General features: G+C 38.7%; 2 protein-coding genes across 3 annotated transcripts in view; one reads left to right on the top strand and one right to left on the bottom strand.

The window, feature by feature from the left end:
• Positions 1 to 171: 171 nt before the first annotated feature.
• Positions 172 to 10,305, bottom strand: ACTL6A (actin like 6A). 2 transcript variants are annotated; one of them, XM_065845117.2, is made up of 14 exons: positions 10,156 to 10,305; positions 9,207 to 9,283; positions 8,849 to 9,023; positions 8,377 to 8,477; positions 6,939 to 7,036; positions 6,193 to 6,287; positions 5,859 to 5,965; positions 5,684 to 5,773; positions 5,446 to 5,507; positions 5,015 to 5,129; positions 4,581 to 4,661; positions 3,223 to 3,318; positions 2,042 to 2,128; positions 172 to 1,459 (listed from the first exon to the last, which is right to left on the bottom strand). In XM_065845117.2, the coding sequence occupies exons 1-14, from the start codon at positions 10,178 to 10,180 to the stop codon at positions 1,379 to 1,381; spliced, it is 1,290 nt and encodes a 429-aa protein (XP_065701189.1). In that variant the 5' UTR covers positions 10,181 to 10,305; the 3' UTR covers positions 172 to 1,378. The 2 variants fall into 2 exon arrangements, with proteins under 2 accessions (XP_065701189.1, XP_065701191.1); XM_065845119.2 differs by lacking the exon at positions 10,156 to 10,305 and adding an exon at positions 9,764 to 9,969.
• A 783-nt stretch (positions 10,306 to 11,088) lies between these two features.
• The window catches only part of GNB4 (G protein subunit beta 4), a 72,963-nt gene continuing 57,761 nt past the window's right edge, over positions 11,089 to 26,290 (top strand). Inside the window, exons 1-2 of the mRNA XM_065845123.2 lie at positions 11,089 to 11,105; positions 12,475 to 12,634. The gene's annotated coding sequence lies outside the window, so the exon portion shown is untranslated. The remainder of the gene's footprint in view (positions 11,106 to 12,474; positions 12,635 to 26,290) is intronic.

Raw genomic sequence — 26,290 nt, 5'->3', positions numbered from 1 at the left:
TTTACGATAAACAGAAGATGATAACTTTGATTACACATATGAAACCCTGTAGCTGACTTAAGTTTGCCTCATTTTGTGAGAGAAATGTGGTTCATCAATAACTTTGAACATGCAGAGCAAGCAGTTTTGTCTCGAGCAACTAATGGTTATTACGATCAGACAGAAGCAGGCTGTTTTGATAAATTACTTTATTGTTGGGAGGTAATGTGGAACTGTTTTCAGCTAGAGGCCTCATCATTATTTACCCACAAGATCCTTTTAGGATACAAAAAATGTAGTAGTACTGTTTATTTTTTAAATTGGGTAAATGCTATTTGGTTTTCCACGTCTTTCAAGATAAGGAGCAAAACTTCATTGTGTTCCAATACAGCACATGAGACAGTTGTAAATTAAAGTAAGCTTAACAGCAACACAGAGCTGCATCTTGACAGCCAGTTCCTGCTGAAAAATAAATCCTCCTACATCCTCTGATCCTGAGTGTGCACTCCCGGTGCAAAATGCAGGCACTTACTGACCCTGCCGAGGCAGCTGAGGGAGCTAAACCAGCCATAACCAAGCAGTGACTGTTCCTTGTGTTACAGCTCCCTGTAAGATGGACCAGCCACATCCCGAGGTCTTCTACGACTACTCTCCTCATCTTGGAGAGACAATTCTTTGCCTTAACTTTCCTGGCTCCAACAAGTTTTCCTTCTTACCTACATCACAAAGGCATTATATACATTCTTAGGTGGAAAGCACTGATTGTTTACCGAAATGAAATTGCTCCATAATACAAAATTAGCAAACCAGTGCTTAATATAACATTCACTACATGGAATGTAACACTTTGATGAGAGAGTAAACTGAGTCACCTATAATAGATTACTAAATACAAACATTCAATTTCAAAATGGAAGAGTAACTTTCTCTGTAAGTACTCACAAATTTGCTCAAATATAAAAGACCAAATTTATTTTTTTAAGAAAGAAATAAGAGCAGTTTAAGGCCAAAGTACCAGCAAGGAAGACTAATATTTAAAAGTAGACAAGAGATTTTAAGTAAATTTGCATGGGCATTTGCAAGGTTATGCCTCTTATCTATTAGCTAGTCTGTAAAGCTGTTCCCAGGAAAAGACACTAGAGAAAATAGACATTTATACAAAATTATAAAATGCTTGTTACATGAATTATTGCTTTACAAGGGATGTAAACATCCTTTTTCTATGGTAGTACCAATTAGGTCTCTTAAAATTTCTAAGGTTTGTTAAAATGGAACTTGAATTATGCAAAAAAATCCAATATAAACTTTCTACAAAAAAGAGTCCATCCCATTCCTGAGTATGCTAAAGCTATAAAACAGAAGGAGCACTGAGCAGGCAGCAGTTTTCACAGTAGGAGGCTTAAGGACATTTTCTTTCTACACACTGTTTCCCTCCTTCTTCATATTCTTGTTTGGAAATCCACATCTGTTGAAAAGTACCCTAAAAAAACCCAAAAAACAATAAAACACAAAACACACAATAGAAAAAAAAACCAAATCAGAAAACAAATGAAGGTTAAGAAAAACATTATTAGGGTGAAAAGCAAGCAAGTCTTTAAATGAGGTAAGAGGACTTGACCTGCTTATCTGCCTTCTGAGTTTTATATTGCTGGTGATTAAACTTCTGACAGAAGTTGCAGTATCAAAAACTGACTTCAGTCTCCCTTTCCCTTACTGCTGAACGAATCTTCACAAACCATTTCAGTACTCAGTAACTTGTACAATTAAACTCAGGAATATGATGCAGAAACAGATTTGCCACTTTCACGGTGTACTATACACATGTCATTTCTAGACATTGCATTTCAAGTCTGCACCTTCCATTCAAAATGGGAGAAAATGGAAAGTTAATTTTTGATTGGAAATGCTCTTGTTCTCTAGTTTTTTTTAAAGAGATTCCCTTCACCTTACCACAAGGATAGACAAGATCATGATTGTTACAGTGGCACAAACTCTGCAATGCACACTTATGCAGAATTACATTTTTGGGTGACAGGGCTGCTTAGCATAGCAATATACTAACCAAAGAAGCCAAAATGGAACCACCAATCCATGAGCTGAACCTCCGCTCCACTGTTGTATTGTTTGCTATCAACTTCAGGCGCATGCTCTGAATAAACAAGGAGGAAAAATGAAAGAACAATCAGACAAATTGTAGGCTGGTGACCTTTAGGGACAAGAGAAGGACAGCACGAGGAACTTGGTGTATATACCAACATGCAGGTGAAAAAGGTCAATTTTATTGAACTTGCAATGACGCTCATCTGCCCTGTACTTAGGATTCAAGAACAGTCACAGTGGAACAGAACATTTGTGGCTTTTATCTTGTCTCCCAACAGGGAGCAGCAGCAAATGCTTAAGGCCAGAAATAGGGCATGTAAAGAGCACTAATACCCACAGTATATATCGTCATCTCTTAACAGCGGGCTATGTAAAATGTGCACTGGGACCAAAATGTTTCATGTTGCTGAACTTTAATAACCTCGTCCTTTCTGGACCCATTCACTCCTTTTGCTTTCAAAAGGTCTTGTAGCAATAAAATATTTGAATTTCATTGGGTTCCTCCTCAGCTGTTTCAAGCGAGTAACTACCCTTCTCAGTTTCTCCTAAAAATTATTTAAGAGTTGATACAAGCACAACTTCTTTTCCTGAGTACGAATATTCAAGAAATATCATAAGCTATATGCACTCTCAAGAACACAGGTGTAAGGTATTAATACTTTCTTTGACATCAGGTGATTTAAAAAAATATATAAATATGTTAAATCACCACGTTTTATTTAAGAGTACATTGAGTTGTCTGTAGAATCCAGGAAGAACAACTCCCATGACAAAGTGACAAGACCTCAGCCAGAATGACTGAATATGCCTCAGGTAACCTAAGGAAGGTTAGTAACCTAACTAAGTCAGCAACACTTCAGAAGAGAGGCCATCAAGGGAAATAGCAACTGTTACTTAGGGACAATTACAGAACTTAGAATCACAATCTGAAAGCAGGAATGGAAAAGTAAAATATTCAGAAAGCTGGAATTCATTTCATATAAGAACTTTCCAAGACTTCTTTCTTTAGAGATTTTTTTACCCCACAGAAATCTCTTCAGCTGCTGGGTTCATAACAAAGTTATGATACACACTTGTGTATTTATCTGGCACAAATGCAAAATAATAAGTAACTCGATGAAGTAATTTGAAGAGTTGTTTTACCGGTGGAGTTTTCTGAGACAGCTCCCTGTTCAATCTGTCTGTGAAACTCTGTATTAGAGTGTTTCCTCCTGCTACGATCACGCTGCCATAGAGGCCCTAAAAAAATAAGCAACCTACAATATTAACTCTGAAATCATTCTGAAAACAACTGTTTCACAGAATAGAGAGGAAAGGCACACAAGTACATATAATCAACAGTAATAATACTGTTGGCATCAAGTGATGTATTACTTCTCCCAACCCAATTAATTTTTTAATCACTTGAAAAATATTTCAAGACAGCTTAATGTTAAACAAGAAAGGCAGAAGCTATGTGATAAATTATTCTAAATAATTTCACAAAATATTTTCTACTATGGAGAACCCTGCACCTACAGGTATCTCCTGTACCCAGACTGTTGGTTTCCTTACAGCTGGATGTCCCAGCCATAAAGAAAAACCTCACAGCACTGCAACAGTTTTCAATTTCAGTAACGCTGCAGTTGGTGAACACAAATCATGGCCTCAGCCAGCCTGACACGTCAGTTAAGAGGAAAAATTTCTGCAACAATCCCCATGCAATCCATATCAGACTTCTATATTTTTTTTAAACTGGCACCTGAGAAAGTCGGAACATAGCTTTAAAAAGACAGTTTTCCTTTAAAACATCTTTTCCTCCTTCTACTCTCTACAAAAGTTCCATATGATTGGTTATCTAGAAAGTGCATATGCCATGCCCAAAAAATCAGAAAATATGACTCAAAATTATCAACATAAAATCACAGAATCACAGAATGTTAGGGATTGGAAGGGACCTCAAAAGATATCTAGTCCAATCCCCCTGCCAGAGCAGGAACATCTAGATCAGGTTACACAGGAAGGCATCCAGGTGGGTCTTGAATGTCTCCAGAGAAGGAGACTCCACAACCTCCCTGGGCAGACTGTACCAGTGCTCCGTCATGCTCACCGTGAAGAAGTTTCTTCTCAAATTTAAATGGAACCTCCTGTGTTCCAGCTTATACCCATTGCCCCTTGTCTTATCATTGGTTGTCACCAAGAAGAGCCTGGCTCCATTTTTATCTGAAGCCAATTCAATGAACGTTATGCAGTGCCAGCCACAAAATCTGGACATTAGCTATTTAAAAGTAGGTACAAACACTGAGTAAAAGTAAAAAACCCTGATTTAGCATTTTGTATAACTGAACAGTAATTGTACATATTTCCATATACAAATATGTAACACATAGAGAATTAAACTAATGAGTTTATCATTATCTTAGGAAATCCACATTTCTTCATCAAGTGTTCCAGTTCCAAAACATTGTATCAGCACAAAAATATCTGTGCCTTAAAATAATACATGTCTGACTAACACTTACCGGCCTGATGTCTATATCACACATTCCAACGCTTGTTGTGACAACATGGCTCACACCCAACATCGTGTTACCAGATAAACCCTAGAATTAAAATTAGTAATCTACAGATCATCACTTCAAAAGAGCAAGGCGTATAGAAGCCCTGAACAAGCTGAATTTACAAATATTACTAGAGAGGAAGATAAACATTTTTTATGGAACAGAAAAAAAAAAAATCCCGTTTTCCCATTCAGCTTATCATCACCCATTCTGAACTACATTTCATCCTTTGCTTGTCCAACCTTAATACACACAGGCATATTGTACCCCAAAGAGAACCACACAGTGTAAATACACACATACAAATAATGAAATTAAAAACATCATGCCAGAGGAAGTTGCGATAATCTAGTAATTTAAAGCCTTCCAATTACTATGTATTGCAGTTGCTTTACCTTTACATTTGAAGGGTCAAACAATCCTTCAGGAATTTTCAGACGCTCAGCACCGAAGTCACAGTTATAGCCATTGGGGAACTCATAATGAACTGTTGGCATCTGCGCTGCTACCCTGAAGCATCAGTCAGAAAGTGAGATGGTAAAGTGCAATGTAAACAGGATGGTAAAGTATCTGAGTAGCATTATATACCAAGGTTTCAACAAGAATATTGTGACTGATATGACTTACACTTATTATGGTCTCATGCATCTTGGAATACTAAATAAAAAAATATCAACTCGATGCACGCTGTGTTTCTACTTTCAGAAATAAACTTTTTTTATCTAAAAAATTGTTCTGTAATAAAACCAGCCAACAGCAAGGAACAGGCTAAGCACCCCATGCACAACTGATAATTAATTTTACAAGAAGGAAAACAGTGACGTACTGTTCATCATAGGTTGAATCTGACACTTGGAGGACAGAAGCTTGGAAGTCCTGGATGACACACTATGGAGTTAAGAACAATATAGTTATAAGAATTTCAGTCTTCAATGTAATAGAATTTATAGAATGGATACTGACTTTTTGAAGATTTTCTAGTTCTTTAAGAGGAAAACCTGAAATACTTGCACATAAAACTTCTTTATGGGACACATGGGGAGCGTGAGAGTGGCAGTACTTACATTACACATGTAGTTGTGCCAAGACCTAGTGACCTGGGGTAACTTCTCTTTTCTCTTCCAATTTGCTGGTGATCCCTCACGAACTGCCTCCTGAGATTGCAGAAGAAATGATCATCAGTTAGCCATTTAAGCGTCTCCCCAATCAAACACTTACTAAATAAAGTTACTTTCCCACCTTTGAAGCAATCATATATGGAGGAATTATCTCTATGTTCATTTCCTGAAACAATTCCCGGCACTGCATAGTAATAAAGTCTCCTGCAAGTGGTGACTTTACAATACCTAGAAGACAAAAAGAGAACCAATAAACAAAAAAACCCCACCAACCTGGAAAGCCCTGAAATCACACACTCTCCCAACAAACCATGTCAGTAAACATCACTAAGCTTTTATCTTTTTTTTTTTCCATATTTATGGGGACACACAGATTTAATAACAAAACTGTAGAAGCAGAAAGCAAGCTAACTCAACGTTGATACTACAATGCTGTTACCCATGGAGATTTTTACCTTGCTGAAGTACATATCCATCATGCACTGGAATAGCAGTGGTGTGTGTTGCTCCACTATCCAAAATGAGACCTGTAGATCTCCCATTAGCAAAACTTGCCAAAATTATTACGGAAAACATTGTAATTTTCACTTTAGAAAAAAATGTTGCCATATACTTAGAGCATAACTAGGAATGAGGACCTCGATGTGTTATTCCTTTTCCAGAGCATATCTTCTTCCTGTGAAGTGCACAACCTCACAGAAAAAAATAGCATTTAACTTCTATCTGTGAACTAACTTGAGCTTTGGATGTACAAAGGTGAGACATCAAGTCAATACTCTACATACACCCAATTCATTTTGACTCTGAAGCTGAAAACATGTTATTAGTTTAAAATAATTACAAATATTCATCTTAAGGCTATAGGAACTTAAAACTCTAATTACTGTATTTAGTAGCCTGGACAACACCATTTGAGGTCTGTAATATTCTTCCCCATGATAGGCAATGCAGGGAGGGGGGGAGATCAGACATTGCCTCGAAGGAAAACAGACAGATTGGGAGAACTTCAAAATTCAGCTCTAAAGCTTTAAAGTTCAGAAACAGAATTTCTTTACTTCCTCCTCAGATGTTTATGGAAAAACTAATTTGAACAAAAAACAGTTAGACATGCTGATATACTAGGAATTGCATAGAACAAGTTTACTGTTATTTGCTGGAGGAGAAAACAACAACAAAAGTGGTGAACCATTCCAAAGGATACGCTGTTAAAACAGCAGTTTTACACAAGAAAAAAGCAGGGATGTTGTAGTGTTCAAACATCAATTCAGTCAGTTTTTCACGCTTTGCTCTAGTATTCCACTAGAAGAAAAAAAGAAATCAAACCACAAACAAGTGACCAAAAGGAAGATGTGTTTATCTTGAGGATCATTAGAGCACACTAAAAGAATGCTAACATAATGAAGAACTAATTACATTTATTATAGCCACGGTTTCAAATTATACCAAAATTCTATAGACACAGATTTCTAGTAATTTACTTCTTTAGAACACTTCTAAATTAAAATTCTTCTACAATAATGCTTATCTACCATACAGAATTAAAGAAGTATCAACTTAAAAATACCGAAAGCCTTCTGAAATGCAAGGGCAAAAGTGACATAAACTTTTACTGTTACAACACAGATTTCTTGACACTTCTACAGCTCTTCCAGTACCTGTCTCTCAAAGAACTGTCTAAAACAACCAACATGCCCATTTTTCAAGGGGAAAGATACATGAAATAACTGCCCAGTTGAAAGGAAAATAAATCCAGATTTTCCTGTTTCCAAGGCATCTTCCTACAGTTTTACTGTACTTGCGATTAAGCCAGGATATATATCAACTATTCTACACATTACTGAAAACATGAAGTTTTTTCCAAGTCAATACATTAAAGTAAGATTAGTTCTGTAAGGATAATGTTAATGGGAACCTCTATTCAGACACCCACTGAGACATCAAACATGAAATAACCACTGCAAATTCATCCATACTCCGCAAGCTAAAATTCAACACAAGGGAATAATGAAAAAATCCTTTCCATAAGATTTTATTAAAGAAAGGCATAACTTTTGTATGGCATGTCTACCTTTTGTATTCTGATTTTAAGATTTGCTCTTAAAATGCTGAGCGTTAGTAAATGACAAACCTTGTCCACGTATTTTTCCAGAAATCTGCGTTCAGCCACTTCACTTACCTTACAGGCCATTTACACAAATCAAGACAGAAAAACTAAAACTTCTCCATTATAATTATCTTTCTCTGTCATGTAATATTAGTTGTAAGCCTGAATGAAGTGACAGATTTTCAATAACATTTTTATTAACTGTAATTTAATACACGAGACATCCAACATCTTTTCACTTTTATTCCAGGCAGTGATATTTTTTAAAAAAATTTAGACTTATTTTCAATAAGTGAAAAACAATAGCACAGTTTCTAACAAAACTCATGCACACTATTTAAAATTGTTTTCTTTTTTAGACATTTTTCTTAGATTACTTTCCAAAACCTGGCAAAGTATTTTAAAGGTATTATTTTTGTAGCTAAGTTTTAACACTCATACCAGCCAATCTCAGACTTGTTCAAGACTAATGTGTGGAGAGTCAGCAAGAAGATACAGTTAAGACTTTTCAAAATGCAAAACTGCTTTTACTCACTGGTGCTTCGGACATAAGGACAGGATGCAAACTTGCTTCAGATTTAATATGCATCTTGTAAGTGTGATCCAAAATTGCCTGGAAACTATCCCAGTCTTCAACTGTAACAACATCGAAGTGAGCTGATTAGTTACTTCAAGTTTTTTTCCATTCCATAAATATATACAGGTTTTCCAACACTTTTTTTGCATAGAGCTCTTTAGCCAAAAGCTGTCCTCAGCAGACACACATCTCCTTTAATAGCTTTGCACAATTCTCTTCTCTATAAGCACCGTGACCATAACATTTCAAGAATTATGCTGAAAGTCCACCAATGCTGTAAAACAGCTATACTTTATGCAATATATAAATCAGGTATCCCTATTTACGGTTTCTGTTGCCATACATAGCATGTGTTTACATGAAAGCCATGACCTTCTGTAGCCTAGCAATACAATTTTAAAAACAGGTAGAAAAAGACAGAGCACCATACTCATTCCATTTTTTAAAGGTGAAATGGCCTCCATATTTTCCCTTGGAACTCTCAGGGCATTGGTGTCTATATAGTAAGTTGGGCCTCCTTGTTTGCCTTTGTCACCATCTATCTCCATCAGAGTGCTGCCATTGTCCCGTTCTAGCACCACACCAATGGCCGTTGGAAAATCAACCTGTAAGGCAAAAGGCGAACAGTATATGAGAATTATTAATGTTTTGGGTGGTTTTTTGCTCATAAATTCAGAGCTTTCCTTACACAATACAGTCAGAACAAAACCCAGCATATTCTGAAAACCTGGAACTAACAAACAACATAAATCCATGTTGCGTTTCCATTGAGTCACACAGATTCTCACCTTTGGACAGTCCTCGCCTGCATAGCCTGCTCTCACTGTATACGAGCCAATGTCAAAAACAAGAGCCCCAACTTCATCTGAAAAGATTGTTAAGAAAGAGATAGTGAATGATTATTACACTCTACTATAATCCAAGACAAGGAGAAACTTCTCTATTCAGAACTCCAGTTACCAGTACCAGAGCTACAGACTGTAGATGAGCGTTAAAGGGGATGTGCAATACTTTTGCTTTAGCATAAGTAAAAGCCGAATTCTAAGAGAAGCGGGACAACACAGCTGCATCGAAATACATGACAAGACAAAGTTTCCAAAGAGCGCTAACTAACAGTCAGGCAAACCCAGCGCTCCCCGGGTGATCGGGATTAGAAATCCGGGTGTGAAAGCGGCGGCTCCGGCAGTGCAGGCTGTCACACCGGGGAGCGCCTCACCCCGCAGGGCCCGATCCCCGCCGAGGGGCTCTGCCCGCCCTCAGGAGAACCGAAGTTTGAACCAGAACACCAGGACTCCCGTCCTCACGGAAGGGTGCGCAGAAGAGGCGCTCCGGGAGGAAACGACACCTCAGCTCCCAAAGCGCGGGGTCCTTCTCGGCCCACCCGGCATCCCGAGCTGCGCTAATTCAGCCCAAGGCCACAGCTTGAGCCGGTCTCCGGGGGAAACATCTCAGCGAAAGGGCGCTGGGAGGAGCAGAAACAAGGCCTGCAACCGCCTCCTCTTCCTCACGCACGCTGCCAATCCGCGCCTAAGAAGCGGCGGGCGCAGGAGGGCCGGGCCCCGCGGCGGGGCTGTGAGGGAGCCGGGCCGCGGCCCCGCGCGGGGCCTGAGGGAGCAGCGCGGAGGCGGGAAGCGCCCGGGGGAGGCTCGCACGCGCCGCCTCACGGGACGGCGCCGAGCTCAACGGTCGCGGGGCGGGGGAAGGGAAGACGGGCAAATCAGGCGGCACCAGACTCACCTCCGCCGTACACGCCGCCGCTCATGGCTGCCGCTGGGCCCGCAAAAGCCCTGCCCGGCCCGGGTGTCCGCCGGCTGCTTTCCTCGGCAATGCGGCAACAATAGCGCCTCCGCTCCCCTCTCCGCCGGCTGCTCAGCCTAACCGTAGGCCGCCGCCTTCCCGCCAATAGCAGCGCTCCGCCGAACCGCCGCTCGGGCACAAGGGCCAATCGCGACCGGAGGAAGGTGGGGCTATGCCGCGGACAGCCAATCCTAAGGCAGGAAGCGGAGGACGGGCGGGCAAGAACGCACGCAAGTGCTCAAGTGTAGGTGCAGCGCACGGGAGCGGTGGTGAGGCGGGAGGTGTGAGGAGCGGGCTGGGGGGCAGGTGAGGTGGGCTGAGATGAGGGAAAGGTTGCTGGGTTCGGTGGAGTGGGGAGAGGTACCTTGGGGGTTCTGAGGGCTTGTGGGATGGCCTTGCTGCCACATGAGGGGACACTGAGGAGCGGAGTGAGTGGAGAGCACTGGGGAGAAGGGCCGGCTGAGGTTTGGCCTTCCGCGGGTCCTTGCCCTGCTATAGTCACCGCTCCTTTGGGCTCTTCCCCTGAGAATAAAGCGCTTTTAAGTTACTTTTTTCTATCGTAGCCTTGTGTTGTTTCCTTCTCGCTTGGAGCACCTCAGCCCGTGCTACCAGAGCCTGGCTGGTCTGGGGGGGTGGGCAGTTCTGAGTTGCCAGCTGTTGAGCGGTTGAATTTGTAATTGGGGTTTCCGTGTGGATAACCCTGGTTTGGTGTCAGAGTTCTCAGCCAAACTTGGTGTTCAGCACAACCAGAGAGGGGAAACTATATAAAGTTGTAGGAATTAAAGGAAACTAAAGAAAGAAACCTCAGGCATAACCAGAGGCTGGCAATACAAAAGACTAAAATTCTATCTGGAGAATAGGGGAATTAGCTTAAAGTGTAAGCATTCCTGGTATGTACCTTTTTGAATTCTTACATGAGTGTTTTGGTTTGGTTTTTGTTGTTTTGAAGGGATCAGGGCTGGTTTGAGGGGGGTGTGTGTGTGGCCTTGTATAATCATGAGTGGTCTTTTCAAGTTCATGTAATGTGTAGCTTATTTCTGTAATATTATAGTAAGGATCTTGAAGTCATTAAATTTAGTTAGTGTAATAGAATGTAATCTTCTTTATTGCCTTTACATTTACCTATGAAGTGTTACATAGCATAATGATTGACCTTAATAGCAATTAGTTATTGGATTGTAAATAGTGAAAAAAAGTTTCTTATATTTTTACTGTAAGACAAAAATTAGTTCTATGAATCTTGCTTTGTCCTATTTTGATAGGGAGTTCAGAACTTCCTACAAAACTTCCTACAAAAAAAAGGTGGTTTTTTGTTTGGTTTTGTTTTTTGTGTGTGTGTGTGTGTGTGTGTGTGTGTTGTTTTTTTTTCCCCTAAGTTGTGTCTTAAGTTTCAATTCTATTTCCTTATTTGCACTGAATTTAATCAATGAGCTAAGAAGAGATGTAGCATTTATATTTGGTGTACCCAATAGTTTTATTCAGGTAGTTTGTAAAGCTGTTGTTGATAGAAGAGATTATTACAAATTTCAGCAAACTTTATGCTAGTGAAGGACAAAAGCAGGCTGGATAGGTCTGTTTAGACTACAGCTCCCAAGATGTTGCAGTTAATGTTAGGCTGGTGACCAGCAGACCTCTTTTAAGTCTCATCCTGAATCAAAACATGGGAAAACTTGTAAAATCCGACAGTAAAGGACAACCAGTTGGGTGGGGTTTTTTAAGTACAATTAGGATAATATTAGGAAATGATTTCACTTGTTAACTCTCAAGGGTAAGGAACCTGACACACAGTTTGATTCTCTAATGAGCAAATGTCTAATTTTATAATGAAATTAAGAAATCTGAAGGTTTTACGTAAGTTATAATACAATACAACTACAAAATATGGATAGTAGTATTAGGATGATAAACACTGCTGTTTCACTAATGACACTTCATAAAGTCAGTGCACCTCAATTTTGTATTATGAAATTTTTAAAGTTAACGTGTTACCATGATTTCCAGTATGTGGCACTAATGCCTAAGGTAGAGTTGTTTGAGGAGGAGGAATTAATTGCAGATGGGAAAACCAGTCTGGAAAATTTGGAATTACAACACCAGAGGATCTTTATTTAGCTCCTTCTTGTACTTAATTTTATAGTAATTGTTCATTGTATTCAATTGACGCTTTGAGCCAGATCACGCTTGTTGCACAAGAGCTGCTTATGATTGATTTGCAAGCCAGAAACAAACACGGCATTCTGCTGCTTTATTTTCTTCCAGTGTTTCTTCAACACAGAAGAATTCCCGGTGATGCCATCAGAAGATGTGTGCCTGAGTCAAGAGGCTTGTGGCTGTGTAAGACATGGAGAGAGGGCATGCCTGTGCTTGACTAGCCCCTGCTGCTCCAGTGGCTGATCAGACCCACAGCAGGAACCGCAAGGTAATATGCACTGCAAAACACACTGATATCTAGAAGCCTCAGGATTTGACAAGCATAACGAAATAAAGCCAAATCTGTGTAGTGCTCAAGAAGTCTGGAGGACATGGGGAATGAATTTCAAACTGACAACTGTCTGGGTCTTACTTTTCTCTGCCTTTTGCTTTTATAGGCACTTACATCAGTTGAAAGTGTATACAACATCATCACTGTTGTTTGGTAACATTTTACAGTGACTTTGCTTTACAGCAGTGTGGATAACCCTATAAAGTGAAGTGCACAATAGAAATAAACTCCAGGCATCTTTTTTCAGCAGAGTCCAGCTTTGCTTAAAAAGATGTAAATTTAGGATTATTTCAGTGAATTTTTGCATGTTATTCTATGTTTGCATAAGAGCAGGTAAAATCTAGGCTTTTGCAACCACTGTCTATAATGTACCCAAATATTTTTTTTAAAGTATTTTTGCTTAGTTTGCATAGTTCCTCAGAAGCAAGGGTTATAAAATCAAAGTAGATAGAAAGAATGTGTTTTATCTAGGTTCCCATATTGGTACAAATGACCACAGTATCTCAGCAGGGGTTGCAGGTGTTGGTATAATGTAAGCTCTGTGCTTTTCATGGGAATATCACATACTGATTTATTGTATGTAATAACTCTAGAGTCAGGCACTGACATAAATTGTCCACAGGAATAAACAGAAGAATAATTTTAAAAGTGAGGCATGAATCAAGACACCAAATAATTATGCTTGCTAGTAAACAAAACTCAGTTTCATCAGTGATAGTCTGGAGAATATGAAGCTTCCTGATTATTGCTTTGAGGTTTTAAAATCTTCATTGAAATGTAATTGTTTCAAGCAAGTGCATTCACCTTTCTGGTAATATAAAGCAATGTAGAAAGTGATGTCAAGCCAAAACTGAACAGAATGATTTTGTTTCTCAACAAGCTGCAGTTCCCCATTGGGTTGCTGGTGGCCCATTGCTTTTGAACAGCTGTTCAACTGCCAGTCAGTCTCCCAGACTGCAGTGCCAGCTTTTAGATATGGCAGCAGACTGGCTGTGACAATGGATTATTCGTAATGTCTGTGTCCCTCCTTGTTTTTTGATTGCAAAATGCATGTTAAAGATTTTATTTTTCTTCTTTTCAGAAGGGGTCTTAAATGTTTATGTGAACTAAAAAAAGTGTAGGTGAAAACGCAAAATCATCATTAATACTCATTCACTCAAGAGCTTTGAGTGACCTCTCAGCTTTCCACTTCTTTGCTAAAGTACTTTGTCAATTTTAGTACTTCCTTACAGGGATGCTGTGAGTATAAATAAGGTCTTGTTCTACCTCTGCGGGGAAAGAGCTACAACACAAACTAGATGCTAAACCTCACTAAGGGGCTTCAAAATTGCCACGTGTGACCTGTAGGTTCTTACCTCAGAATGGATTCCAAGAACTGAGTTTTGTTTAATATAAAATGTACTAAAGATGGACAACTTAAAACTAGATTTGCAATAGTGAAACACTGTACAGCATGTTTGCACTTAGTGATTGAAAATGCTGAGGAAAGAAGATATGTCTGAAATCTGTTTGTGACTCCAGCAGGAAAGTCATGGGGGATACATGTCCCCAAATCTTCTTTGAGAGCTGGTGTGTTTAACTTGTCGTTTTGTAGAAGACCCGTTATACACTCTTATTTTAGAATATGATTGAAGGAAGAGGTGATGGTGCTTGCTGTTAGTATACAGTCAACTTCCCATCACCTATAGATGGCCTGACTAGTTTTCGGAGAGGAGGGGAAAAAAAAAAAAAAAGAAGAGTATGCATGCTGATATTTCAGCTGACTCTGGCTAGACTAATAGCAGCCAGGATACACTGGAGAATGGGGGAAAAAAACCACATAATATTATTCCTGCTTAATTGTTCTGAACCGTAAGTGGTTCATGTGAAACCAAATTGGAGGACTCTGGACCACTTCGCTTATTTAGCTCGGGCATAATATGAATTCACAGAGCCAGATCAGGTGTGAAAGTGGTACAGCAACATCTGCCTGGAACTGGTTCTGAGGTAATAGAGTCAAATGAGTCTCTTGTGTACATATGTCTCATTTTGCTCAGATCTGGCAGTACTTACTGTTTCAAGCTTAGTGCTTGGTCTTTAGTCACTCTGGATTCTTGCAGAGCTTATTAGCTTGGAAGCTGGGCCAAACTTGACCTGGCTCAGTACCACTCATCTGTAGAAACAAAGCTACTTACAGTTGGGAAGCCAACTTAAGCTAATAAACAGAAGATCTTTGTGTCAGCTGAGCCTTGCCATTATATCAGGCATTTTGATTCCCTGCACTTCCCACAGCTAGAATGGAAATTTAGCTATGACAGCTGAGCAGGTAGCATGGAGTACAGATCTCCCATTTCTTGGTCAGCTGCTCTGTCTTCATCCTTGCAAGGTTTGAATTCCTATTCTCAGCTTTCCAGGAGGGTGCTGTGTTGGATCAATAGCAGTTTGAAACTGTGATGCTGTGCAGCTGAGAATCATGGCGCTGTGCAGCCAAAGGTAAGGAATCAAAAGCAGAGCTTGCTGATTTAACCTGCTCCTCTGAGAGAGAGGAGCCTCGAGTCTCTGTTTCTGCATATGCATTCTTTATTGGGTGAAATAAGGTAGTCTTGGGAGTAGAGCTGTAAGGGTGTGCTAAGCAATGATCCTATAGGAGTCGTGACACTTTTTATGTTACTTTTTTGGAACCCCTTTAGGCTTGGAATCTTGATTTGTTTTACTGTAGAAAGCCGTTTTTGCTTGACCTCTCAGAATGTTTGTTGTGAAGGGGAGGTTTTGGTGTAACCATGTCTATTCTGTGCAACATTTGCTCTACCACGAGGAGAAGGCCTGGTCAAAGCTGGGGGCAGAGGCACTAGCAACAACATAATGCACAATGTGTATTTGGGTTTTGGAATACAAACTAGAGTAGCATTATTTTTACTGGGTTTCAAAAACCAAGGTATTGGCTTGATTTTCTCTGTTTATATATTATTGTATCACAAAAAAGAGATTGTGCTGTTTAAATTATTAAGTTTATAACAGCGAGGAAAAATAATAGCGCATTTGCTGGATGGGCATGTTTGCAAAGAGATTGTCACCTGTTTTTTCCTGAATTCATCCAGGTCATTAAAATGACAAGTATGTGTGTTATAATCCAAAATGAATATGCAGAGCTATGCAATTGAACCGCAGCAAGACATCTCATGCAGAAAAGGGTGTGCTTTTATTTAGAAGACACTGATTTATACAGGCAAGCTTAGGATTGCAGGGCTTTATCTGAGTATTTGTTCACAGAAAATCTGTATTCTAGGGCAGTCGTGCTACTACCATTCAAAAGTATTGACTGATAAATGACAGTATCACCACATATCTGTATTAATATGCGCCATTTTAAACAGTCATTGAGGTGGTAGATAAGATCTTTGCATTATTTGATGATCATTGGAATTGCTGCAACAGATAAGTTCATGGCATTTTGAATAACTATTATAAAAATTCTGGGTTTTATATCACATGCAAATTTATAATCCCTTTTTCTTCCACTTATGTGGTTATATTGGAGTCTGATTTTTTCTCTTGCTGCTTTTACGCTGGCATAGTGTCTTTTATTTGAGTGTAACAGAGTTGTAGTCAAGAGGTGTGTGAGTCTCAAGACATCTTCCTTGCAAGTGAAATTTGGAGGAATCAGTGTTTCCAAGTGTTGTCTGGAAAAGATGTGGTACAGTGCAGAACTTGACAAGACCTGCAGATGATGAGATTTCCTTGAGTCCTGATATGTCAGCTTACATGTGTGGGTAGTCTTCATTACTTACTCCTTTCTATGCAAATTAGCTATGGCATAGGGCATGCTGGCTAGGAGGGTAGTCAGGGAATAAACAATATATAAGAGCACCACTCTGTGACAGTCTTGGTATTTTATATTTATTAATTTATTGAAACTTAACTACAGAAGGCTTTTAGGGCAAAATTTTATTATCAGTCGTGACACTTTTTTTTTCTTCAAACAATCAAGTAAAATAGGGAGAGAAAACTGTCTAGCACTGCGGGATGCTTGTGATAGGGGAGAACTAATGGAGGCAAGTCCTAAGTATTTTTAACCTAGTGCTTTTAGGAAACTATGCTTATGCTATCTTTTTGGTTGCTTCCACAGATGATAAGGTTGCAGCATAAGCTTGTATTATATTACTTGGCAACGGATAATCCATCTAGAACACAGCCTGCATGAATATCTTTATCCTAGTAAGAGGTTGGATCAGAAACTTCTGCTTTTTCAGATACACAGAAGAACTGGAGTATGAAACACAACGGGAGAAAACCAGGCCTTTTAAGCTATACTGCTCAGCAGCTGCCTATTTTCAATGGCTTGTTTAGATCTACTCTAAATGAAGTTGTAAACACAGTTTCTCTAAGTGTATACCAACGCTTTCATGCTCTCAGGTGCTAGCACAGGTATAGCTCCTCCTGGGCACTTAAGATCTGTGTTGCTTACTATAAGTTCTAGTGCTGTACGGATCCTGAAGCTGCAGCATGTACCGGAAGTGTGATTTGGTTGGCTTGGTAGCTGTTGGTTTATCTGAACTACCAGCTCTGAAAGAAATGCAGCAGACACTGCAGGTGTCACCATCATTGGTGGGCTGTGTGACCTTGCCCTGTCTTGGGTTGGAATGGTAGGACTTGCCACTGTCCTCTCTTGTCAGAATTACTCTGATTTTCCTGCCCACACCCCCCCAGCTAAAGTGCCTGTCATCTATTGGAGTATTTTGGCACATAGTTTATGGGTCAGAAGAGACTGGTCTGAGTTGCAAAGGTGTTAGATGACAAATCCTGGAACTGGAAAAAAGAGCGAAACTAATGAATTGCTGGTTTTGGATGCATCTGTGTTAAAGAGCAAACTGTGTCTGTGAATTTAATTAAAATTGAGTACTAAAGGATAGTAACAGCAGTGTCTTCAGATGTTCACGTTTTCTGAATATTGGTACTTTCTATTCTGTAGTTTATCTCACTGAATTTTGCTGTAATAATATTCTCAGGTAAAGCCAAATCATGGGAAGGCCAGAGCATGCTGAAAGCCTTATAGATTCTGCTATTAAGGAATGTTATCTTTCAACACAGACATCCTTGACATCAGCTAGTCTAGCTGCAACATTACTAATGGAGAAGTGCAAGGACACTAATAATGGGTTTGGAATCATCTGACAAGGTACACATCTGTCCTCGAGAAGAAAAAAAAAATGTTCTTACTTAGCAGTGTTAAAAAGGTGAATGATTATTTTTTTTTTTCTCATGTACACATGATGTGACAGTGTAAGGGCCTTTATAGAAATAATAATATGTTCTGATAGGTTTTCTTTTTTTTTATTTTTTTGTAGCTCTATGGCATATAGTGCATTGAGCCTGCTAAAATCTGAGATGATCTTCTCCAGCTAAAAAACAGCTAAAAAAAAAAAAACCAAAAACAAAAACAACTCCAGCTAAAAAACAGCTAAAAACTCTAAAACCTGCCTGTCTTCTTCAAGGACACCCACATTTGAATGCATCTCAATTTCAATGAGTGCTAAACTTTACTCCAAACAGTTTTAATGACTTGAATTCAGGCAGCTAGGTACAGAAATATCCTAGTTGCAGCTGCTCGTTGGTTCTATTTCATTTCAGGTTTGAAGCAGGGTAGAGTTCAAATCCATCTAAGGTGTTTTCATCAGGACTTCAGCACAAAACTCAATTGTCATGGTACACCCGTTCGCATCCAACTTTTACATAACAGTTAAGTGGTTAGAGCAGCTACTTCAGTTCACTTTCTCAGCTCTTTTTATTTCATCTTTGAGAACTGCGCCCTTTCCTTTAGGTTTTAAAACGATCCTACTGCCAATGCTTTCTAGTATGCTCTTATGTGCATTTAGGAATCCAGAAATTCTGAGATTCAAAGAAGAGCAAGTAAAAGGATGCCTATCCTGGTTTGTAAATAGTAACACATGCAAGCAGGGGTGGAAGATGCTTTCTTTGGTTTTGTACCCAAAATCCCTTCAGTTTTATTCAATTGTGTGAAGAAGAATGGTGCAGATGAATATCAAAGCATATTTCCTTTTTATCTTACTTGTGATTTTTTTTTTTTCTCTGTCTAATTGTGGAAGAACTAACCATACCCAAATTTCTCTAGTTCTGTGATGTACATAGTATGATGTGTAGGTCGAATTCACTGTGATCATGCTCTGCAAAAATAACAACATGCTTTTTCTTTGGTTCTCTGGTGTTTGGCTAGAATCATGTCATCTTTAGGCAGAGTATAGTTATCAGTAGCACTAAATACAACTGCTAATGTGTTTATTTCGAAAGACATAAACATATGAACTCTTGTACAATTTGTACAAATGCATTTTTAGGGAAAAATGAGGGTAGGAGAGCTAATGTGAATAAATATAAGTAATTTCACGTAACAATAAATAAAGCGAAAAGGAATAATGAAAAATACATTCATTCTTTTCTGAATACCACTGTGAGCTATTGAATGGGAAATTTTAACAGAAATGAAAAAAACGTAATAAAAACAGTGACTGAATTATTAAAATAATCAGAAAACAATTTACTTCCATTAAAGACTTAAAGATGTTCCCAATGCTTTGATTAAGAAAAACATTAGGAAGTTTTTTATTCACGTCGGCAGGCACCTCTGCAAAATTGAAGGTCCCTTGTGCTGCTCTGAAGCCATTTAATGCATATATGAGCATGGATTCTCAGAACTATCTATAATGCATATAGTGCTTTCTGCTCTCAGTGGCTTTTTTCCCACTCTCTTTACGTCATTTGCCATTTGTGAGGGTTGCCAGGGTAATGACCAATCATCCCTGGAGAGATGCCTGCTAGTAAGGACAACATAGGCTTTCTCTTTTTTGGTATTCTGCAGTATGTATTTGAGAGCTATTCTAGCATCAAGATTGCAGAACTTTTGTTTGGTTAGTGGGGAGTGAAAGTTTGCAGAGTATGAAATAACAGCTTACAACTGTTGAGGTAAGTGAGGATTTTTCTTTTTGGTTTTATTAACATCTCTGGATTTATTCAAAACACTGAGCATCATTACCAATTTTTTTGCGGTATATGTAACTGACCTTGAAAGTAGTGATAGCAGGGAGGTTTTACCTAATTTGAACAATTAAATCTTAGTAGAGCTGCATATACAGCAGGTCAGGTTTTTATTCTCTCTGTAATTATGAATCCTACAGCCTTTCTTGTCACCACGTTCACCATAATATCCACTCATCCCAAAAATATTTTTGGAAGAATGAATTAAAAACAAAAAAACCCACAATGTGCTATAATGCAGATTACAGAGCATTAGCTGTGTTGCCTCTAAGGCAAATGGGAAGTTCTGAATAGTCTTTATTGTGCTGTATGTATATAACAGACCATGTCAACTGGAAAACTGAAAATCCATTGAACCCTGTTTTATCAGATGTTGAACTCCTGTCTTTAAATATTGTCTATTAAATAGATACTTGCAGGCTCATAGACTGACTCTTTGCTGACCTGTTGGAAATAAGAAAATAGAGCCTTCAGATTGCAGAATTTTTTCTGGAACTGATGCTATCAGTCAAAGCTGGTGGTGGTCAGTGCCTTGCAGAATTGGCTGAAATTTTGGGTTTTTTTGCATGTAAGAGCCCTTAAATAATACATAGGAAAAGGAGGCCAAAAAAATCCATTTAGAAGTTCCCAATGACCTCAGAAGTTTCTATTACGTGTAATCTGGGTTATGACACATATGATGGAAGTGGCTGGTTTGGGGTGGGGTTTTTTCGTTGTGTGTTTCTTGGTACAGTCCCCTGTTTGTGTGCTGGCTTCCTGGGAGGAAGGGACAATTGAAGAGGTTGTTGTATTGTTTCTCTGTAGAATTGCTAAGGTATCAAAGTTCAAAATAGTAACTGTCTCATCAAAATTACTACTTGCTGCTTAATGTATTTGCACCTGTGCACAGCTTCTGTGTAATTCACATCCTGGCATCTAACATGTCATGTTGGGCACTACATATATTAACCACAAAAAAAGTATGTATATTTATTTCATTCTATTTCCTGCTTGTTGCAGATATATATAGAGAGTGAGTTTGACTGGCACATCTTGCCAGTGGAAATACACATTTAGGGCATTTAATTTAGCATGGTAAATTCCAGTTGCTAAATTTTAGATGTTACTGTGTATTCAGATGTGTTTATTATAGCTTTGGATTATCAAAACAACGGGAGCACAGCAGTGAGTCTGAATGTGAACATATGAGAGAGAAGAAAATTGAGTGTGACAGTTTTAGTCTGAGGTGAAAAGGATCTTTTCATCAGGCTCTTAAGAAAATATGTTTGTTCAGAAAGTAGAACTGTTTCCTCTTTCTAAAAGCCATTACATTTTTTGACATCTCTGTTCTCAATATCACTTTTAAGCAGTCTAAGATACGCATAATAGTTAAATGGTTACACTGGAGGGAAAAAAAATCAGGAAGTGCAAAGAAAATGTATAATTATCTAACCTTCCTACTTGATCAGCATTCCATATGATTCCATCATTTTTAGTAATCTGTGAAACAAAACCACAAAAATATAATTTTCTGTTATTCTAGGTGGTGTCTTGTTACAGAAAAATAACATGAGGACAAGTAGATAAGGCATGTTAATTAATAAAGTAGGTTTTCAAATGGGAGATTCTGAGATAAACCTTTCTGGAGAACATGACGGGTACAAACCTCAGTCTTCTATCTTTCTGTTCACCTTTATCCTGTCTATCTGTCTCTCCATCTCTCTCTTTCCAACTTGAAAATGCTCTGTGGCTGTATTATGTGGAGAATAGCATTTAAATTCAGGCAGTGGGACAGAGGGAGAGAAGCTGAAAGGAGGCAAAGGCAATGAAATCTGCATTGTGAGTTTTTCAGTGTAATGTCTGTCAACAATTAGGGCAGGGTATTTGCAGCTCTGAGGAGTGATGCATGAGATGGGCAGTTCTTCAGCAACAACTCTGAGAAATCAAGAGTCAGACTGGAATAACGAAGGAAAGCTGTAAAGTTAGGTCAAACTAAGTGGCTTTAGCAGTTATTGTACTGGGAGTGCAGTAAACTAACTGAGTAGTAGAGAGCTCCATGGAGCAGGCTGCAAAGATCCCTGGAGCATCTTGAGGCTGGTCTGCAGGGTTTGGGGTGGTAAACCAGGGAGGATAGGTTTGTTAGAGACAGGCACTAAAGTTTGGGATACAGTATTTACCCATAACACAGTATAAGTGCTGTTGAGTAATTTGACTCTTTTAATGCCATGTCCATTGCTGGAGTGTTGAATTCCCGTTGTTTCTTTATCTTCTACTTTTGAATACATGGAAAAGAAGAGATCCACTGGTGGAAGGTCAGGCTTCAGACTGCCACAGAAAAGTATGGCACAGTCTGGAAAACTAGAAGATGCCCATGAATGGGAAGACAAATTAGAATGACAAAAAGGAAGCAGTGTTTAGGAAGATTGAGACATGCTGGATAAGTGCAATAATATATATAAAACATTCAGTAGCCCTAACTCCTCATCCCTTGAGAAACAGAAGGCAAAAAATAAATGACAGTGTATAATCATCGAGTGAACAATAGTTTCTAAACATAGTGTATGACAAAGCAAATCATTGTTGATAACAGTATTAGTACTATCACTGCACTGGACAGCTCAGCCTAAGCTGTGGCCTTTGCTATTAGAGGTTGATTCTCCTGAGACCTGATGGATTATTTTACCTGATAGGCATCATCTCTCCATGATGTGGCATTACCTTTTTTTTTTTTGTTTGTTTGTTTAGTAAACAATATCTCTGTTAAAGGAATACTGTGATTTTTAATTTGTGGCTGTAGAGATTAAATGGGCATTTTTAAGCACTTTACTAAAAGCTTTTAGTCCTGTTTTCAGATTATTATTAATCAAAGATGATTACTAATCAAAGCCCTATGGTTCTGTATTTTGTTGCTGTTGTTTGGAATCCAAGCTCTTACTGCATTACCTGGACCTGATTGTCCACTGCCTTGAATAAGCATAGCTCTATTACTTCTATGATCTGGTGACATAACTCTAAAACTCTGATGTGAAATCATGAAATACATGTATTCAGGGCGTTACAGAAATAATTTAATTGCTTGAACGTAGTTAAAGTGGCACCAGAAAGCACAGGAATATTTACAATATAAATGTCTGACTTAAATTTCAAAAATACCAGTAAGTGGCAAAGGAGTAGTGAAAATGTGCTTTATCATCCAAAGCTGCAATCCAGGAACACAATAAAGGCATGCAGAAGGAAAGTTACTGCTATTTGACCAGGAGTATGCATGGTTAGGAAAGTTTGAAATTTAGTATGTATTACAGTACTTTTCAACATCGCTTTTGAAATGCATGTAAAGGTTCACTTTGAACAAGTAATTAGAGGGGGAAGTGTCTTGTGGTTTAAAACAGAATCCATTGTCAGGAGATGGGCATTTTTAAGCACTTTACTAAAAGCTTCCAATTTATGCTTTTGGTCCTGTTTTCAGATGATTTAACTTGTTTCATTGCATGTCTGTAGGGTCTAACTTTCATAGAGATGTAGATGCTTTTGAACGTTGGATCACTTATTCCTGAATTTTTACGTATTTACTGTATGATGTTGGACAAGTCCATTTAACACTTCAGGGTGTGCTTCTTCCCGTATGTAAGATGGGAATAAGTAGTAATTGCTTTATAAGAGTATGGATGTTATCTGTTATTCTTTATGGAGTGTTTTGAGTAGTCATGTTGTTCACGGCTTAGTTACTTAGATATGCAAAGTACTACAACACAGAGCCCTCTGAGATCCCCCAGTTCATCTTGTTTTTCTGTTGTATTTACAAGGTCAAGTTGAAATAATCCCTATGATTATAAGAGCTTGCATGAAAAACTTTCCTGGAGAGCAACATCTGTTATCTGGTGGTAATAGTGATTCAAAGGAGCTCTCTGGGAAGAGAATACAGTCTGTCTCGCATGAACAGGATGACTCAGTAGTTCTCATTTGGAAAGAGAAACATTCTCCAGGCCTCACAAACGTGATTCTGGAGACTCATTACATGCATTATTACATGCTTTTGTGAAGCTTTCAGGCACAGCGCAATGTTGATGGTTTCTGGCAGCCATGATCCCATCTTCCCCAGAAGCAGAGGTGACACCAAACTGCCTTCAGTGCCAGTGCTTCAGACTGAGTCTCGTTGTTCTCTCGTTCCTCAGTAGCAGTGGATGTGGCTTTCCTTTCACGTTTAGAGTAAGGGGTGTAACAGCTAAGGACTCTAATATAATAAATGCTGAAGCCCCAGAGCCTCTTAAGTCCTGAGACAAGTTTACCTTGTATAAACTCTCCTGTAAAATGGTAGGTCTGCGCTACACATGCACCTGTTTATTTACAAGTGTTTAACAGCTGAAACTATAGCTTGGGTTAATGTGCTTACAGAGACTGTATTTCTCTGAGTATTTCGGGCTATGGACATGCACATCAAATTTCACAAAGATTTAATTTTGTTTCCCATTTCTTCTGAAATTTGAGTCAAATTCAGTCCCTCTGTAACATGCTATTACATGTCCTTCTGAACCTTGCTGTTTCAGACCTACAAATCAAAGTAGCCTTATAGCTTTACCTGGAGAACTGAACGTGCATTCGACCTTAACCTGGTGCTGATTGATGGCTGCAGTTCAGTTCAAGTGGAACTACACAACTGAACAACATATGGGTGTTCAGTCCTGTTTACTTTCACAAAGGCTCGCATCTCACAAACATTACCCTATACAGAGAAAACTACTTGCAGGTGCTATGTAGTAACATTATGCAAAATGCTGTAGACCTGAAATACTGTACAGCTTAATTGAGTGCAATTCCTATTGACTTCAATGGGTATTTTATTCAATTAAGTACTGCAGCATTTAGATCATTGCCTTTGGCTTATATAATTGCAAATATTATTGATGCTTTTAAAGCTTTCAGAGATCTTTCAGGCTTTTAGTCTACAAATTGACTGCAATGTGAATGTCTTGCTCAGGGGTAAGAAGAGTACTTACATACATCTCATCTTTCATTTACTTATTCCTGAGTCTTTCTGTGCTATTCCTTTGGGAGTGCTCATAAAAAAATATGACATTAACAAAGAGGGGGAAAGTAGCATTTTCTCAATATAGCAAGATTCAAGTTTCACTTTTGCACACTAGAGGTCTGGCTTTCTTATATTCTTGCCTAAAATTCAGAAGTATATCCGATTAATTTCAATTCTTATAAAATGATTAAACTAAGGCACAGTAAATTTAGAATGAATATTGAGGAAAATTAACAGTTTACTGGGGCAAGCATGGATACAGCGCTTGAAAGTTTAAAACTATGCTGATTGGAGCACTAGAAATTTTAACAAAAAGAACTAACCTGCTTTGCTGAGAAGGGACTGGATGACTTACAACGTTTTTTTTACCTTTCTAATCGTCATGCAATAAAAAAACAGTGCTTGAGTTACTCTGTGTGAGTAGCACAAACAGACCCTGTGGAATTTAATTCTGACCGCTTGACCTCTGATCACAGTAGGGATACGGGTAGGGTAGATGTCCTTAGGTCCTTATGTCTCTGTGTTGGGCACAGTGAGAAACAGAATAGTTTCTACTCTGTTCCATTCAGTGCTTTGGGGAAAACTGTGAGTAAACATTTTCATGTATAGTGCATGTAATAGCATTTAATGCTTCTTTTTATCTAGAATCAACAATGAAACATCTATAAATATATATGCGAAAGTGAATGAAAACAAAAGAGTGTGGTAGGGATGGGCACAAGCACTTTTAGGATACATATTGTAGAAATCTGATTGCATTTCAGGCAGTATATTCTTACTATAGATCTCAGAAAAACCTGCAGAGAGTGCTAGGAGAAGCCACACATATACATGTGCACATTTTTAGGTCTGTTTAGTAAAATTTGAGGAATGTATCTATGGGAAAATTGATAGACGTCCTGGCAAGAACACTGACTACTTAGTTGAAGTGAAACTGGACTTAAAAAAAAAGGTAGCCTCCTATAGAAGGCATTTTTCTTGCTGCAGCAGAGAGCACAATAAATGTTATCTGTCAGGGAGAGAAATGGGCTATTTAAATTCAGGCAGCGTAGCATCTTCAGGCAGAAGGGCTATTTTTAACTTCAGATGTAGCTTAATTTAGAAACTGAGCAGTTGAAGTCCCTTTTTTTTCCCACTCCTCCAACTGGAGATTTTCTTAAATGATTGTAGATATCCTTGTGTGAAGATACTGGATAGAATAAAAAATACATTATCCTGAGCTTCAAGGTCGTGAAAATACACAGCTAAACAAAGCAGCTTTGTGACAATATTGTCATACATGTGTAAACACAGAGATTAGATTAGATCAATGTTTTATTTTGTAAGCATAAGGACCACTTTGGCAATTTCCCAGGAGGTCACATATAAGTTTTATATCCATTTATGCAAGATCTTACCCAGATCTGTATTATTTTATGTAGAAAGTGCTGAAATTGCATATAGCCTTCTACAACACATGACAAAGAGAGTGTAAATTTCAGTGGTTTCTAAGGCAGAAATATTTATGAGAAAACTGGCAATGGTTCCCTACATTGATTTTTCTGAACCAGCTTCTTGTG

This window comes from Patagioenas fasciata, chromosome 9 (assembly GCF_037038585.1).
Source record: "Patagioenas fasciata isolate bPatFas1 chromosome 9, bPatFas1.hap1, whole genome shotgun sequence".
Classification (NCBI taxonomy): Eukaryota; Metazoa; Chordata; class Aves; order Columbiformes; family Columbidae; genus Patagioenas; species Patagioenas fasciata.
The sequence above is the reverse complement of the archived record's forward strand: the minus strand, read 5'-3'. Positions and strand labels throughout refer to the sequence as shown.

Bases quoted from the DNA above. Each gene is read 5' to 3' on its own strand.
- ACTL6A (XM_065845117.2), bottom strand. From the start codon at position 10,180: ATGAGCGGCGGCGTGTACGGCGGAG. The intron at 6,288-6,938 runs GTATCCTTTGGA...AATTTTGGCAAG, and splicing joins AAAACTGCTGTTTTAACAGC to TTTTGCTAATGGGAGATCTA. The intron at 1,460-2,041 runs GTTAGTATATTG...GGGTTTTTTTAG, and splicing joins GTTCCATTTTGGCTTCTTTG to GGTACTTTTCAACAGATGTG.